The following is an 18,233-nucleotide window of genomic DNA, read 5'->3' as shown; positions in this document are numbered from 1 at the left end:
TAATCATCTTTATGCAGACTTATACAGGTAACATGATACAAAAAGGGGGCAGTGATAACATAGACCTACACAATGTAGCAAACGAGTCTGCAAGGTTTGGGTTGGTTCACAACAGTCCAGTCCCAGTCCAGTTGCAGAACTAGCAAAAAAATATTTAAATAAACAAATCATAATTTATTGTAGCGTATTACTGCAATTAACAGTGTTTGTAGAATTATTGCATAAAATCAATATCACACTGAATGTTGTGCTATTAACTGAACATATTTGGGCCATACAACCAAATCACAACTGTGGAGATATTCAGAATAACAGCACTCCCTCATGACTAATATTGATGAATTCTGTAAGTATGTAAGTCAGTTTTAAACTGTGTGTGTGTGTGTGTTGTCAGGTCCAGGAGTAGCAGGCTACCTAACCGCGGGCACGAGTGCTACGGTTATGCCCAATGCCCCTCCACCCGTAGACAACGACATTGGAGACCAGGGCTGATCCACAGACTGACAACCCCAAGCACTATGAACAAGCTCGGCTGCCTAATTGCACCACTTTCTCAGAGCAGCAGCCTTCTCATCTCTGAGAGACTAAGGGAGACAAAGAGAATGATGGATAAAAAGAGAGAGATGAGAGGGGGGGAAGAAGGGAGAACATTCTGCCCATTTGTGCCCTCCAAATGTCTGTGGTGCACTCAGTCTTCAGTGATTCGTATTCTTTCTGCTCTCGGTTTTAAATCCACATTTGTTTCTCTTCTTCCACATTCTATTAAATTCTGGTCCTCATTTTGCCATATTGTCTGAGGAGAGGAAAACGTTTACTTTTGTATGAATTATTATTTTTCCTTGTGAAATGAAGATGGCTGCAAATTTAAATCTAGCATTATTTTTCCCTTTATTTCATTCCTTGATCATGTCACCCAGCCTATTTCTCTTCACTGTCTGGAGTTAAAAAAATAAAAATAAATAAAATAAACAAAACAAAACTAGGAATCCAAAACAAAACCTCAGCTCTGTCAGAGTGAATCCTCAATTTCTTTCCTCCTTTACTTTTATACCTTAAATGTATGTTTAGTAAAGTTGAAGGAAAGTTGGGAAGTAAATCTGAAAACTATGATGATGTTGGTGTCTCCTGATTGACTGAGATCTGTTTTCAAGTTTTTGATGTTCCTCCAGATCTGCCTTTCTATAAATCTCATGTCTCCTTTTTCACTCATTCTTCTATTCTTCTGTCTTCAGCAACAAAGTCCTTAGTTTTTTTTTTGTTTGTTTGTTTGTTTTTTTCTATAAACTTTATTTTTTGCCCCCAGAATGCAAAAAGCACTGGACTATTTATGCCTAACCGAATAATGATCTTCACCACCTGGAACAACAAATATGCTTCTGAAAAAGGACCCAGGAGGAATGATACTGACTCTGATTACAAATCTATGTATCTATGTAAAAGACTAGTGCAATTGTGAAACTGTCTATATATGCCGTATATAAACTTTCTATATTGAATGTACATTAAAAAAAAATCAGTCACACTTGTACATAAAATTTTAAGAATAAAAGGGAATCCACAGTGTTGTTTTTTTTTTCTTTATTGCATCTGCCCAAGAACAGACTAAAGACCGATGTTTTCCAAAGTAGGAGTTATAATAATTATCCACCAAAGGCTAGTGTGGATATAGCTTTCTCCCAATCAAACAGGAGCAGACTGTTTAATCTAAATATAAACCATTCATCCTTCAAAGACTTGGACCAGCTGATTAAGCCACTGGTATTTTGTGGGGGTTTTTTTCTGCTTGTTTTTAAATAATTCTTGTATTAGACCATTTAAGAAGTAATTCAGCTGAAGGTCTTCAGAAGCATCCAGACATTTAAGCAAGGCATATTTAATAGGCTGGTTCTGAACTCTTCAAAGTGGTAGATGGCCAAGAGCAGGGCTAGTCACTTTTATTTGTTTATATCACAGATTTAAGCTTTTACGTATTATTCACTTTGATTTAATAAACTGTTAACCAGCCATCCAAGACTTTTAGCTTTCCTGCAGGTGTTAGGTTTGAAATATCCCAAGGAATGTAGACCTGTGGGTGCAGGACTGATAATTACTGACTTAAGGGCTCCTTAAATGGACAGTGCTAAATCACTTTTAACAGCAGTGTCTAAAATCTGAATCAACCCTCAAAATTAATGATTGTTTACACTGAAAACACCATCTTTAAGTATTCTAAACCAAAACACACACATTATTTTCCCAAAAACAGAAAAACTTGCTTTTGCAGTGCATTTTTCTTGATGAAACAAATGACAAATTAATGTTCTTGCATTATTTATGATACTGTTGGTAATTATTTATTTGTACAAATTGACAATTGTCGTTTTAATACAGCACCATTGCCATAATAATAAAACGTGGTAGCTTAAGTGCTTCTAAGAGCAGGAGATTTGAATAAAATTTATATGTTACACAAAAAATATACATATATTTCATGGTCATTTTTGCAGGAAGTACAATGATTTATTAGAGCAGAATGTAGAGGATGCTGTTTTACTCAGGAAATTAAAGACTTATGTAATTCTTTCTAGGGTTGTCCACACGACTGTGTAATATGTGATATATAGATATATTAGTCTATTGAAAAGTAAAAGAAGCATTTTCTAACTAGAAATAAAAACTAAAAAAAAGGCAACTGCCGCTATTCCGTAACCGCGCATGCGCTGGAGGAGCTCGGTTACTTCTCGCGGTTCCTGCCTGAGGTTCTCATTCAGTAAAGATGGCAGAAGCGAGAGCTGCTTTAGCTTGTGGAGGTATTGCACATTTTCACTTATTTTATCACTCACGTGTTGGCTAGCCTCTTTATTTCCTCTCATCCTCAGCCTTGTAGTTAAACCTTTTTTTATTAAGCAGAAATGTGTTAGTAAGGGCACCCCGAGGCTGTGAATCTGAGTAAATGTTATCTGTAAAAGGCAGAGGCGTTGTGCTGCAGCTGTCAATGCTGCTGTGAACCAGAATCTCTTTATCTGACTCACATAAACACTTGTATCTCCACAGTTCTCACAGCGGTTCTCTTCAGCTCGGCGGTGCTTGCTTATGTCGAGGATCTAGATGACAAGTGAGTGCTAATTTCGTGAACTTTTTCGTCTTTTTGGCGGTTTTTCTCAGTGTGGCTAGATGCTATTGAAGCTATTCAAAATGCCCGGTGTGTGTGAATGATTCGCAAGCTAAAGCATTGTATATTTTTGTTTAATATCTCATAAGCACTCTGATACCGGCTTTCACCCCCCTAAATCCAAGTTAATGTTTGTTTATCTTAACTACGGAAAACCTGCTAATTATTTTCAAGATGAAAATCCAAATGCCTTAAAAGTGGCTTAGATATAAACCTGCCTCTTAATGAATATGCAGTTATTTCCCACCCCTGTCTCAGTTTAATGTCCCACCACTCCCCACTGGTTTGTGAGCCCTGCCCCACAAGTTCACGGGATTGGTTCCTTAGGTTTATGATGTAAGAACCTCTGGCTGTCTGAATCTGCGCTTTTGAGTCTTTACTGATTGGAGATGCTCAGTCAATGTGTTGGCAGCTTATTTCACTTGTGATAAAATTCCTAGATTATTATTATGGTAAAAAGCTGATGCAGGGGGCCTTTATTACAGCTTCATTAACACACCACTGCTAACTACAAGTTTTAACACAGGCCTACCCCCCCCCCTCCACTCTGACTTTTCTGACACCACAAAATACCTCTGCATAAAGGTTTATACTCTGCAAATGTAATGCTTCATTCACACAGGTTAATAAGCAGTGTCTAATATACGGTGGCTTCTTTTTTGTAGATGAGCCTAGTGCTTATATATATATCCCCCTTTTTTTGTGTAGGTTTAAGGACAACAGAATGGATGACGTGTGGCTGGTGGATGTGAGTGTTTTCTTTTACCCCACACTGACACAAACACCATTATCACATTGTGGCTCAATCCAGGCGGACGTACCCCCCAATAGAATGAGAAGCCGTCCACTAGGGATTCAGTTAAAGGAGAAATCATGCATGCAGGAAAAGATGAGAGACAGTTGTTGGTTTAGGGGTGAATGTGGTGGGATGGGTGAGTGAGTTCTAAGCTGTGGCTTTATGACTGAACATATGCTGTTGGCAACTTCCTGTGGTACTGCAGTCCATCTCCAAGTGAAAGGTTCTAAGTTAATGTTATGTGTAAAACCGTGATAGTTGTCAGGGGGCCACAATTTCAAATATAGAATACCTGTTTCACGTTCTTGGGGATACGTTGTTTTGGTACAAAGTTCTATATTTTCTAAGCAAAAAAAATAAATAAAAGTTTGTTGGACCTCACTGACTTTTGTTATATAGATCAATTATGGCACATTATTAAAATGGCCCTATATGTCATATTAGTTAATAACCAAAAAGAAGAAAATTGTGTACGCACAAAATTGTTGATTTAATATCATGTTTATTCTACATTTACACAGTATACGTCTGGGTGTAAGATTTTTCAAGATAAAAATTTATAGCAAATAGCTTTATTGTTTTTTAACATTTAATTTTGAACACTAAATTAGCTCATGTTAAAAGTACATGTGTATCACTTAAAACACATGAAACAACCTAAGGCTGAGTAGTATTATATTTCTTCATACCATCTTACAGTTAGGTTGTGGTGGGGGGTTGTTTTTAACTGGGGTGTTTGGGCATTGGGGTTTAATTGTCGTGTGGTGGCGTGCAGAGCAGTGTTAAAAGGATCCACTGTGGTTCTTGGGGTGACTTGAGTTGAGTTGAAATGCTCTGCAGTAGCTTGCAGAGAGGGCTTTAATTACCCCAGGGCAGGTGGAGGAGCAGATATGTAGAGCAAAACTTTGCTGGCCATTTTGTTTTTTTCTGCACTTCTGATCAGCGTGTTACATAATCAAACAGCTAATACGTGTGTGCTATGGGCATTTATGATTCCCTGTAAGCCAAAAAAAAAGAAAGTGATGGTCCCATGTTATGGGCAAATATAAATGAAGATGAAATTTGTTTCTTACAATAAATAAAGAGGAGTCAGTTCCTGTATTAGTTTGGAACACTGAGAGAGGAGGATTTTTGGGGATTTTCATTCCTTTTGGCATTTCACCAGGTAAACCTGGAACCGAAATTTGTGACATATTCGTATATGCGAGCACATCTTTTAAATACAGATATAACTGTAATACCTCTCAAACCTAACCCCAACTAACAATGTAGTGCTTAGCACTATGGATAGCAGAGTGCTAGTTTTACAAGCCCTGTGTGTTGTTTTATAGTTCTATGCACCCTGGTGCGGATACTGTAAAAAGCTGGAGCCAATCTGGTACGAGGTTGGAGCAGAGCTGAAGAACTCTGGGTCACCTGTCAGAGTGGGCAAGATGGACGCCACTGCATATTCTGGTATGAAATGTATACTTTTATTAAGACAAAAGAAAGTTAACCCATTGCAGCTGGGGGTGATATATGTTGCAGATAAATATGAAATAAGCATGAGCAGCCATTCCTTTATGGAACTTGTTTTGTGCACTGGGGCACAGTCATGCTGGAACAGAAAAAGTCCTTTATGCAGACTGATCTGACAAAGTTAAACCATGATATTTATGGTCATGAATGTCCTAATATGCTGAAACATTAAAGTTTGCATTTACTGGAACTAAAGTACCTAAGCCAAACCCTGAAGAACATTTCCATTGCTCAAATTCAGTGAGCTCTTTTGAAGGGACCATTCCTTCACAAATGTGAAAATGTTGGGGTTAGTGTTTAATTTTATACCACATTGGAATTGGGATTCAATATAACACATGAATTCAGTGATTAGCAGCTGTCTCCCAATACATTTGTCCGTCATGTTTGGTCAAAATAACACAACAGGCTTTAACATTGTTTCACTGCTGCATATGCAGTTATTTTGAACATATTTCAAGACAAACCGCAGTTGTACTTTGTAGCAAATAATTGCAGAACTCTTATGCACTACACATGATATCCATAGTGTACCCGTAGCAGCTGAGGAAGTTTCTCCTGGGTTTTTCCTCCCCCCTCTTGAGTAATGAATGCGTTTTGCGAAACAAACCTTTTTTTCTCGTCCTTTTGAGGAGGAGAAATCCTCTTAAAGTTGCTGATAAGGGAAACTAGCCTCGAGAGCCAACAGTAGATTACTGCTTGGAGATCAGGCCAGGTTTAAACTGAGAGAAGACTAAGAACTCATAATGCCAGTGCCTCCAGCTCTCAGCTTCATGTTATTACAAACCAGGTGAGCGCTGAGAAGTGTGGATTTGAGACTGACCATACAAGATTAAAGGCTTCGTTGTCTGGAGCTGCAGTTGGTGTGGAAATATCTCCTGTCCAAAATTGAATAACAGTATATGAAGCACAGGTTAGGTTCTAATGCTTTAAAACTTGAAGCTGGAGGGTTTTTTCCACCGTTTTCCTCTACTTTTAAGTTAATTCATTTTATCTATGGCATCTGTTGTATTCTGTTATCAGTATCTAAATCAAAAGAAGAAATGTTCAGTAATATACAGTCCCTGTTCTGTTACCATTTTTAATTAACAAATGGTTTTTGAGGTTAAATAATACAGTGTAGACTAAGATTCCAAAATAAATGATTTCTTCACATTTAGGGTTGGAACATTTTATCATGCTCTCTTACTGTTACAACACAATCGCACTGGAGATGCTGGAGGATGGAGCACAGTGACATTTAATTGCTCTGGGTACACTAGTGTACTAATAGTGCACAGGTGACTTTAGTGGAGGAATCTGCGCGAGATTTAATTGCATCGGGCAAGCTCACAGAACAGGCGTAGCATTTTGCTAACCATTTATTTATCATCATGTTATCTGAAATGCTTCAAAAAGATGTTGTGCCTATAATATGCATAGTGCCACACTAAATATTACATAAGAAGATGGTTGAAGAAAACTAAGACATGTAGTCAGTGTCCAATGAAAAACATGTATCTCCTAAAATAGTAATTTACAGGAGAAGGCTTTCCATGAAAGTCAATGTAAAAAAAAAAAAGATTCTATTGGTCCATACATCAGGAAATGTTCACACAGTGTGAATGGCAGCTGCAGTGTTCAAATGATGAAGGAAACTTAAAAATCCACAAAAATGGACATACGTGTTTTTAATTGGACAGTGTCAATGACATGTGTTCTTTAGTATGTGAAGTAAAAGAGTTTGTGGTTTGGATTGCAGTCAGTATGTTCAAAGAGTGGAGGTTTCTGTCTTAGTGTGGTGGGGGGGGGGGGGGGTGTTTGGTTCACTCTGAGCCAACAAAAAAGGAGGGGCCTGTGTCTTTTAGGGCTCTTGTGTTATTTTAAACATAGTACAGATAAATAAATGGAACAGACATTTTCTGATACCACCAAGCCTTCAATTACTAAGTGTAATTTATTTTTTTTAAATTGTAAAGTGTGTGTGTGTATTTATATTTAAGCTTCGCTCTTAAGGAGGGGAATGTGTTTAATCACATCAAGTCACAAATTAATCACATCAAATCACAGATTTAAAAAAAATGAACTAATTTGTTGCACAGTTTGCTGTGGTTATATGTAATTGTGAATGTGTGTGTATACATCTAATGTATGCATCTTTTTTTAGGTGTGGCCTCGGATTTTGGAGTACGAGGATACCCTACAATAAAGTTGTGAGTACTTAAACCGAATGTCTGCAAACATTTCACAGCATGTAATTTCATGTGTGGCTTTATATATTTGCATAGCAGTAGTGCAGATGTGTAGAGTGATTAAAGGTTGTTCATAAATATACTGATGACTGGCACTGACCAAGTATCCTGACAAGTTTAATAGCTCCCATTTTGAACACATTTGTTACCATGCAGCTTATGCGTTACAAAGACTATTCTTAAATACGAACAATGGATAAACCTCTAGCGGACCGCTCGTGTCTAGCCCTCCCTGTGCTTTAGTGTATGTGATTTGTAAATAGGGTGTTAGCCAAGTTGAATATCCCTGCATTAGTTGGACTCCTCATGAGACCATTGTCATGTTACTTTGGGCCAATTTAATGGCAGGGGAGTAAGGTGTTATTGCAATTTATCCCAAAGGTGACACTCATTCCCAAAGGCGTCTACCTCTCATTCACAAGCCTCTGTAGAAAAAGAGAGGAAGCAGCACTTATTTTATGATCTGTAAATTCCGACTGTGTGGTCTCCAACCTCTGAAAGCAGTGCTAATGCATCTCTAAGTGGGAAAGCTGTAGGTTTTGTCCTTTTGATACATAACTTCTGCCAGTGGTTTTCAGTCTCGCTCCACAATTTGTTTTCTCTGCTCCAGCAGCCTCTAACCTCCTTAACTAATTATTAAGGCCTTCCAGAGCTACAGCAGAAAACACAAAAACAAGAAATGTACGTTTGTACAGTGCCCAAATCTGTAAGCTGGGTTGAGAATCAATGTCTTAGGCTTTCTCGTCTCATAGTGAACTTTATTTAGATATTGCATGGTGTGGTCTTTGTAGCTCTCTAATGATCAAGTGGTGGGAATATTGCCAGAGGTTCTTTGTAATAGCTGATCCTCTGGGAGAGAGGCACTGTAAGAGAGATGCCTCATTAGACCTCCTTGCAAGGGTTTTGTGTACTGCAGTAACCTTAGCAAGAGGTTGTTAATGTTGTGCAAGTCTCATAATTGTACCAGTGCTATTATAGAAAGTTATGCTTTATTGCATCAGCTAAGCGGCTGTAAGATGGTGGCTAGACCAAGTTTGGAGGTGTCAGTCAGTCTATTGAATTATCTCTTATGCCCTGCAGTGATTTATTTGAGAGTAGTGTCCGTTTTTATACAAATAAACTTAATCCCTAGGATTAAAGCAGTCACACACTTAAGCAAATAATTGCTTTTTTATTTTATTTTATTTTTATTATATATTTAGATTTTTTTTCTGAGCCAGAGCAATTTGTGTGAAATTTATGCAAATTACTCTGTAGCGTAAGGGCACTTTGAACATACACAATATCAAAAATACGACTAATTAATGTCTGCAGAATTAAGTTGCGTTGAACCTGAAAATGTGCACATATTCTGGATTGTTGTGTCTTGTGTTTCCAGGAAGTAGATTTAGTCTCCAGTCTTTTGTAGAGTATTTTAAATTACTCTCTTTATTAACTGCCGGCAAAGTTCAAATGTAAACCTGACTCAAAACTTTAAATTAAGCTTTAAATGTCACCTCCATTTAAAAGGCAGAACTTGAGTTTGAAGCACATCTCTGAAGAGCTACATTCTGTGCAGATTAATGCAGTGTAATACTTAATCCAGCTGAAGGTTTTCCTCACCACCACTGTGAAGAAGTCAGAATTAACTATTTGCCTTAATCCACTCTGCCGTATTAAATCACTGAGTGGCTTTCTTTACCTCTCAAGGTCAGATGTACAGGACGATTGAAAAAGAACAGGAATTTTCCTTGAAATATATACTACTTCTATAACTTACTCTGTTAGCTGCTCATTAAATATTGCATTTCAGAAAATGTATTCTGAATATATTTCATCAGAAAAAAACCTGATAGAGTTTGGTGATCTTCCCTGTTCTCACGCAGGTGATTCAGCTCTGCCTCTAATGTCTAACACTAATGTCACGGTCTATGAAAGCAGAGATGTTTAGATGTTAAAGGCTAAGCACCACTTAATGGACCTCCATGAATATTTCACATTATTTTAGTTACTGACATATATAAGTATGAATTAAAATGAAAATAGCAGCTTAATTAGCTTTTAAACTGACAAATTTATTAAATTGACGGAAAAACCCGAGCTCGCTACAGAAATTCTTGAACGCAACCATAACGTCACTGGTGGACAACAGCTGAACAACGTCACTGTAAAACACCGTTATGACTGACTGTTATGACAGTATCTAGCTAAATAACCAACATTATTCATGACAATAGCCTAGTAATAAGCTAAACTCAAATGTAGAGGTACCGTTATTCTTGTAAATGTGATCGAAGTCGAACTCGAATTCATCCGACACTATAAACCTCCGTAATGCAGCTACGTAGCCGAGTATAATCTGAGACACCGAGTTTAGCAAGTCAAGCTAACGTTAACTAACACCAACTAAAACAGGCGAAGTAAGTGTCCTTACCCTGTTTACCTCCATGTTACAGAGGCTCTTGAACACCTTTCGTTGGTGTCCTTACATGCCCATATTGTTGGAAAAGCGCCAGTGAAATGAGCACTACAGATATTTATTTGTTTGACACTTTCATATAGCTGGTGCTTAGCATTTAAAGCTGAGATGTTGTTTAAAAATATTCACCGCAAAAACTTCGTCTTTTATGTTGTGTCCTGCATGAGTTTCAGTTTTAGACTGTTTGAAATTTGACTGTATTTCTGATTTTTATTTATTTATTTGTTTATTTATGCTTTTTTCCCCCAAAAAACAGCAGTGTTGTGAGAAAGGCCAACCTTGTAAGAAAATAAATAATTGGATACAAAGAGATACAAATAATTGGAATTTTCAAAGAATAGCCACTGCCAATTAGACAGTAATTAGTTGTATTTTTTTCCCTCCCCCCCCTTCAGTGCATTATGAGAAGAAAATAAACTTTGTGCAGCTTCCTAAAATGTGTGTTTAAAACAAAAACCTTTGGATGCAGACCACAATTTCCAGACACGCATCACTGGGGTCATTTGCTGTGGGACAGAGAAGAACTTATAACTATTTTCCTATATTTATATCCATTCTCTCAACTCTTATTATATTACATTTTTTTTCTTTGTGTTTCCTTTCAGACTAAAGGGGGATCTAGCCTATAACTACAAGGGTCCCAGAACCAAAGATGACATCGTTGAGTTTGCTAACAGAGTGGCTGGGTGAGGCATCTTCAATTCTGAAATGTGGAATACATTTGAGACCAGTTTCATATCTGAATTTTCACTGATGAGGATAAATGGTCACTATAATCACTTTAGGTTACTGTGTGGAGACGAATGCTTTTTTTTCAGTCAGACTTTATGTTCTCATTGAGTAAGTATTACTCTTCACCAGCACTAAGACTTATTAAGTTAGTGTCTCAGTCACTCTTAATCTGAACTAAGCCTTAGATATTTAGGGGTTAATGTATCTGAAAACGAATATGCTTATGATCGGATTCCATGGGTGAAATCTAAATTATGTTAAAATTGATGCATACACCATCCAAAGGATTTTCTGTAACTCTTTATTCATGACCACCAGATGTCACTAGAACTGCATCCAGTTTATGAAGACTTCTGTGATTTTCTGTTAAACAGCACTTGCGTTATTAGCAACAGCATGGGTCTAGCTGTTGACTCTGAATCTACACGTCTGACAACTGGAAGAAGCTGTTTGTTATTTATTTTGTCATGAACATATTCCCACTCCCTGGCTTATGTGAAAAATGAGTGTGTTATTTGTTTGTGTGCATGTCTTTGGAATGTAGGCCAGCAGTGCGTTCCCTCCCCAGCAAACAGATGTTTGAGCATGTCCTGAAGAGGCACGACGTGTTGTTTGTGTACGTAGGGGGAGAGTCTCCGCTCAAGGTAAGCCTTCCCGAGCCTTCGGTGGGTTGTAGATACAGCTGGCACACACACAGAGAAAATGTTTTTCTTTCTTCCCTGACTGATCTTGGACAGTTCTGCATCCTATAAAATATATGCACTGGGTTTTCACAATATCCTGTACCCGCAAATTGCTGGGTTGTCTCCTCCACTTGATTATCATTTGCAGGGTTTTGTGGAACAGTCCTATTCCTGTGGCATTTTTGTTTTTGTATTTACCCACACATGCAGATTTAACAATCAGCTCAACTCAAGCCTTCATTGCCTCCTCCTCTATATGTTTATGAATCATGCATGAGTTAGATGTCGAGAGAGACTATTCCTTCCTGAGGCAAAGTCTGTCTCTTATTCCTCACACACAGATTTACACACAGGCTCAATATCGACACCTGAGACCCCGATTTACATTTGTGTGAAGGCTGGGCATGATGTCAGCATGGATTTTAAAATCATAATCTTTGACCTTTTAGGGTCATTTGAATAGTTATAGTAGCCACATCAAACGGGAGTTACCAAGCCTCCGTTCCAAAATCAACACACCACGGCTTGGGTAACCATAAGATGAATGTTTATGTTAATTATACAAAAATAAACCAGAAAGCTTTAATGTTAGACCTTTGCATTATAAAGGCATAACGAGATCACCGCACCCACAGGTGGAGACACCACCGTTATATCAATAATGCTTTCAAAATACAGATGTTTATATGGTTGCATGAAGCCAGTGTTCACAAAACATTTAAACAAACATTTATTTGCTGACATATAATTAAAAAGATACTTGGCATTAGACTCATGGGTAAAATTGTGTGCAGGTTTGAAAACCCTGATTGAATTAAGAACTTTATATGGTCTGATTTATGAAACCTTTGTACAATATGGAAGCAAGCGGATATTATTTGGACATTTGTTTTATTTAACAGACAAAAAAAAAACAACAACACATGCATTCATGATATATTTGAATTTGGTTTTCAAAAATGAAACTAATGAATGTATCAAAACATTGGAAAAAAGACATTTGCGTGCACTTTTATTATAATAATAATAATAATAATATAAAAACAAATGTATATCTTGTTAATGCTGTAGGCCATGTAACACAGACAGGATTGATTACAATATCAAAACCTTAGTTATGAACTCTTCTAAGAATACAGGTGTGCCAGCACTCCTCGAAATATGAATCTACTCCTCCCCAGGTTTACAGTGTGTTCTTACTCAGTACTCTGCAATATATATTTAAATGTTCTTTCTGCAAATGAATCATGAAGAATCTTGAAAATTACCATAACAATGAAGCCAAAACCAGAGGGACCTGGGATGGTTTTGCTCAGCATGCTTTCTGCAGCACAGTAAAATTGTAGCAAACAGATTGCTTTGTCATAAATGTTGTGTTTGACAGCTGTTGACTGCAGATAGCCTATCAGCTCAAGCAGCTTGGAGAATAATATCCTGGGGGTGTCTTATCTTAGCTGGGAGAAGTTACACATGGCTTGTTAAAAATATGAGACTTTGTCATTTTTCCATCGTTTTCCATCGTCTTTTCTCTTATTACAAGTAGAGTCTGTTGACGTAACACATTACTGAAGATTTGATACTCAAATGCATAAGCTGTTTGGGGCACTACTGCCTGCTTGGTACAGAGGTTTATGTGAGATGGTTATTAGAAAGTTCTGGAACTGTTGAATGTTCCCTGTGAATGCTGCTGTGATTCAGCGCTAATGAGCTGTTGTCAAGTTCAAATAATGAAATCATAACTACAGAGGTTTTTGTTCTTTACTTTCAGCTTGCGGTGGTGTCTGTCTTTTGGGAAATCATCAGTTTGCATTTTTTTCCCCTTTTGTTCTTGTATTGAAGCTCCAAACAGACCCGAGCCAGGTGTAAAAAACACTATAAAACACTAATAATGTGTTAGAGGCAGAGCAAACCTGTGCACTGACACTGATTCTGTGAAATGACTTTAGCATTAGCACAATACACATAATTTGTGGTACAACAATTCTGCTGTTTTCTACAAGGCAAACTAGGTTTAGGTTTCAAGTTGGGGCAGGAATAACTCACCTCCTTATATTGCATTACCTTACCTCTGAAACATGATTTAAAAATTGTGATTGGATGGGTGTCTGAAAGAACAGACCGACCAGATCAAAACTATCAAAATTATTGGTTGATATCCCAAGGTGAATGCAGTTATGTTCAGGAATTTTAGGCCTGAATCTTTGGGGTGTCATCTTTTGAGCACAAAAGATATTACACAGAGATTTTGGATGAAAATTTTATTGGCAGCATCTCTCATTATCTGGCATTAAAAAAAACGCATTAGTCTCTGGCTATTACACCGTTTACAGTAGACCCAAAGCAGCATTGCAGTGGCTTTGTCCAGCAATTGAATGAGTGGTAATGACATCACATCACTCGTCAACTGCAAATCTATAGCTATAACACTGGTGTCAGGTCGGATTCACAGTCTTTTTGAAATAGCCACAAAATATGTCAGAATCGATGAGTTGCAGCTTTTCCTTGCGCCATCCTGTCAGGCTCCGCTATGAGCTGTTTGTCCACACATCTGAGGGCTGCTTCTGGAAAGAGCCACGGAGACAAAAGCCGCTCTATTGATTGCATCATAAATTCAGCCCCGCCAGGCCCCGACACCACCGGTCCTAAATGAAGTGGAGCGAGTTGATGTTTGCGAAGCCTCGTCATGGGGCATTTCCAGCCCATGGTGAAGAATTGGCCATAAAATGATGCTGATGCGAAACTAGCAGAGTAATTGCCCCAGAGCCTGCAGAGGGAATCATGTACGCAGTGCTTGTGTGGCTGATGCTGTGGTGTTTTGAGATCTCAGGATCTCTGGAGCCCAAAATTTGAATGACTATTTTCCTTCCTTTTTTGCTTTGGGGTGGGGATGAGCTAGATTCTTGGAGATGGATGAGTGCTTGATTAAAAGGATCTGTGCTTATTTTTGGCTTGTGCTTAATTGGTGTCTATGAATTATGAAAATACAACAGTATTAATTTCAGCGTTCCTACAGCTCATACTGTTCTCTTGCGTAACGTCAAGGCCCAACTTATTTATCATGTAATTGATCAAAGGATTATTTGGCATTAGCAAAAATGTTGCTGATAAAACACTGATATTATTAAGTGAGTAAATGTAGATGTTTTAATTAACACTGCTCTAATGCAGTGAAAATCACTAACAAGTTTGAAAACAGAATGGAGTATTTTTGCATGTCTTCACCATTATAGTTTATTATTCTTTTCATAATAGCTTTGGACCTACTTAAAAGTAACAGTATGTTACTAGGAGAATTGGGGCATCTTGTCTTTACAGTGACTTTGACAATATTCCTCAGTGACTTGCTGTTTTGTGGTTTCAGGAGAAGTACATCGATGTGGCCTCTGAGCTTATTGTTTACACGTACTTCTTCTCTGCCTCTGAAGACGTCTTACCAGAGGTGAGATGTGTGTTCTTTTAAAGCACGTTGAAGTGGAAAATATCGCTCATACCTCCACAGACTTTCTGGGGGTGACCCAAATTACAGCCGACTTTAACTGCTGGGATTAAAAGTTGTTGAAAATAATGAAAACCAGCCCCAAGCTGAATGAAATATAGGACTTTTCAGGGGTCTCCTAAATGTGTTAGGAATTTCTCTTTTATTAGGTGCTGTTTTATTAGTGGAGCATCACCTACATATTTTCATAATTTAACATGTTTATAACTGGAGATGAGACATTTATTTAACTACATCGAGTATAATTTAACTGTACTTTCACTGTTACCTTAGTCATAGTTTACAAGAAATGAACGGACTGGAAAGCATAATATAAAAAATATTTTAGTTATTAAAATAAACTAGATATGCAGAGTAATACTCTGGCATTTATTATTGCTTTTTGTCAGGTTTCTTCTGGGTTGTAGAACTATTGCTTTAATTCATACGTGTTTACAGATACGTTTGCTATTTTTTGGAGAGTCTTTAAAAAAAATGTGATGATGTTAACTTGAAATACTTTATTGCTTTTCTGGTTCCTGCGCAAAAGTCTGTTTTTATACCTTTCTAGCCCTATACAATACCATTTATTGCGTATACAGATTCATATTATTGGTATTGTTTTGTGTTACTATGAAAAACCCTGTGTGTGTGTGTGTGTGTACATGCCTTTTGTACATCTACAAATATTTATCCTCTTATTTAATCAACCGTAGTGCAGAAAATGCTCAGTCAGTAAGTTTCAGTGAAAGGGAAAAATCCATGAAAGTATTCATCCGACAATTCTGACTCTTTCTTGCTCATGCTTTACACTTTGGGTCTTTTTTTTCCCTCTTTGCAGTCTGTAACTTTGCCTGAATTGCCCTCAGTAGTTGTCTTCAAAGACGGCACCTTCTTCACTTACGATGGTGAGTAACGAGTCTGTAAGCTTACACTTTTGCTTTCGTGAAGAGTGTGCTGACTCATTTTGCCTGTTGGTCTGGCTGCATTATTGATATTGGTTTGAACATAACTGCCACTTTTATCACCAATAAATTGACAGATTTAAACTGCAAATAGATTTTTCCCCAAAGTCATTATTTTGTAAAAATGTTTCACACAATGAGGACTAGCATGCCCACCAGAGGACAAGTGAGCCCAGTCGATCTGGACTGAAGCATCAGTGCTGAATGTAGCATACAGTGCCGAACCGAAACTGAGAACAACTGCATTAGCACATTTGAAAGGTTAACCACCTGTCCTGAAATTGTGGACAGCTCTGCTTTGTTTCCAGGTTTGTCGTTAAATATTAAAAGGGAAATAGTGGTTTATGCATCTAGAAATAAGTTGAATGTGGTGGTTCATCTTTGAACTGGGAGCTAAAAGAAAAATTTACAACACAGACAATTTCTGACGGACGATACTGGGGGATTCTAGTGTCGGTTAAATGTGCTGAGCCTCGGGATGAGATTCGTAGCAGACAGCACTTCAGCATGTGCGCTACCAAAGATTTACGAAGAACATGAACAAGGGTATCATTGTTTGAAGAAAAAGGCTATGCAATATGTTTGTGTTCCTGCAGCATCTCTTGACAGTGAGAGTTTTCTCAATAGCTGCAGACATTGACTGCTCAAATGGCTTCTGCCATCTCATCAGAGAAGGAGCAGAAAATGTTGATATTTTCAAGAAAAATATCACAAAGAAAGTACTGTGGCTTTGTGTTTTAGCTGCTTCATCCGTGTGTGTGTGTGAATTTTTTTATTATTATTATCTATTTATTTTTAATTTGTCACATTTTGTATTATACTGACGTTTTAAATGAAAATCAGTCACAAAGGAAATTTCACATTTTTTCATTGATTTTTCAATCTGAAATTAAACCATGGCCCAGAAACTATGGCCTGGCCCGAACCGTGAAAATCTAGCATCGTTATACCACTGTTAGTGTAACACACTGCCATTATTGTACTGTCATATGTGCACATTTGGCTATAAAAATGATAATATGGAAAATAAAAGGTAATATGGAAAATCCAGCAGTGTCCCAAAACGTCACGTGTGCTTGGCTCCTTCTGGCCGGTCTAAATTATGTTAAGACTCTTCACAAACTCTCTCTTTGGTTTAATTCCCCCTGCCTTTCAGCTGTTTCATATGGCTATAATTAACATTGCAGCACATACGATTTAAAAAATTACACATTTTAAATTGAACTACCTGCTGAGCCCTAGTCTGATACTGAAGTAAATACCAGAGAGAGAGGTGTCTCACCAAGCCACACGTTTTGCATGAAGTGAAAAAGAGGTGTGCTCATTTCAATGAATGCAAATGCAGCATCAGGGATGTGACGCTGCATTGTAAATGGAACAGATCCTCTGTGATGTACACACCTCGACTGAAAGCCTGTAGAGGTTATTTTCCTTTAAGGGCTTCTCTGTACTATGTAAATTCATAAATCCATATGAGATCCATATGAGAACTGCAAAACATGTCCGGCTGTGAACTAATTATAGGCAGCAGACCTGTTAAAGCATGAAATGTGTGTTTTTTTTTTTTTCAAATACATTTTTTATGGGTTTAGAAATGTGTTGTCTGGAACATTTTTCCCCTCCCTCCCCCAATCAATTAGCAACCAAAAGTACAGTTAAATCTGAAGCACAGATCAAAGTTAAACAAAAAACAAACAAACAAACATGAAAGGAAGACTTAAGATTTCAAAATCACTTTGGAATATCAAGACTCGACAAGTCTAGAAACTGAAAACCTAACGTGCCTTGACATTCTCACAGTCTTTGAGATTCTCCTGCAGTTCCAGGAGTACGTCTACACTGAGTAAATTCTTTGAAAACCTTCTCAATATGTTTTCTTCCTTTCCAAGCTAATCAAAATAGTCTTACTAAATTGTCCAGAGTGACATTTCAGCTGGTGTTTCTCCCCAAGCTTAAAAGAACTGCTCAACAAAAATTGATCCAAAAAATTGAACCAAAAGCTGTACCTAAGGACACATTTATTGCTTAAATCAGTTTCAGTTCTTCTGTATGGTTCACCGTTGTAGCACAAGCTCCCCGGTCTCCTGCATTGCTTCCTGAATTCCCATAGCCTGAGCCCATGTTGGCAGCCGATAACGAAAACGCAGGGCGTCCAGACACAGCCTCAGGATGAAGGGACTCCAGTAGTGTGCGTTTTGCAGGCCAGGTGCTCTGTGTCTGACTC

The 18,233-nt window shown here is 37.8% G+C and overlaps 2 protein-coding genes across 7 annotated transcripts in view; both read left to right on the top strand.

Annotated features, from left to right (window-relative positions):
* LOC136669149 (dnaJ homolog subfamily C member 13) overlaps positions 1 to 1,553 on the top strand; it is a 50,175-nt gene extending 48,622 nt beyond the window's left edge. For all 6 annotated transcript variants that reach the window (XM_066646790.1, XM_066646788.1, XM_066646787.1 and 3 more), the window contains one exon: positions 395 to 1,553. In XM_066646790.1, the coding sequence (XP_066502887.1) occupies positions 395 to 492 (98 nt within the window). In that variant the 3' untranslated portion in view covers positions 493 to 1,553. The remainder of the gene's footprint in view (positions 1 to 394) is intronic.
* Positions 1,554 to 2,720: 1,167 nt separating this feature from the next.
* Positions 2,721 to 18,233, top strand: part of LOC136669216 (protein disulfide-isomerase TMX3-like) — a 50,374-nt gene continuing 34,861 nt past the window's right edge. The window contains exons 1-9 of the mRNA XM_066646791.1: positions 2,721 to 2,789; positions 3,034 to 3,094; positions 3,860 to 3,899; positions 5,279 to 5,402; positions 7,612 to 7,657; positions 10,760 to 10,840; positions 11,431 to 11,530; positions 14,931 to 15,008; positions 15,886 to 15,952. Coding sequence (XP_066502888.1) covers positions 2,756 to 2,789; positions 3,034 to 3,094; positions 3,860 to 3,899; positions 5,279 to 5,402; positions 7,612 to 7,657; positions 10,760 to 10,840; positions 11,431 to 11,530; positions 14,931 to 15,008; positions 15,886 to 15,952 — 631 coding nt within the window. The 5' untranslated portion in view covers positions 2,721 to 2,755. The remainder of the gene's footprint in view (positions 2,790 to 3,033; positions 3,095 to 3,859; positions 3,900 to 5,278; positions 5,403 to 7,611; positions 7,658 to 10,759; positions 10,841 to 11,430; positions 11,531 to 14,930; positions 15,009 to 15,885; positions 15,953 to 18,233) is intronic.

The sequence above is a fragment of the Hoplias malabaricus genome, chromosome 1, assembly GCF_029633855.1.
Source record: "Hoplias malabaricus isolate fHopMal1 chromosome 1, fHopMal1.hap1, whole genome shotgun sequence".
In the NCBI taxonomy this organism is placed as follows: Eukaryota; Metazoa; Chordata; class Actinopteri; order Characiformes; family Erythrinidae; genus Hoplias; species Hoplias malabaricus.
Note: the sequence above shows the minus strand (reverse complement) of the source record. Positions and strands in the feature narration are given on the sequence as shown.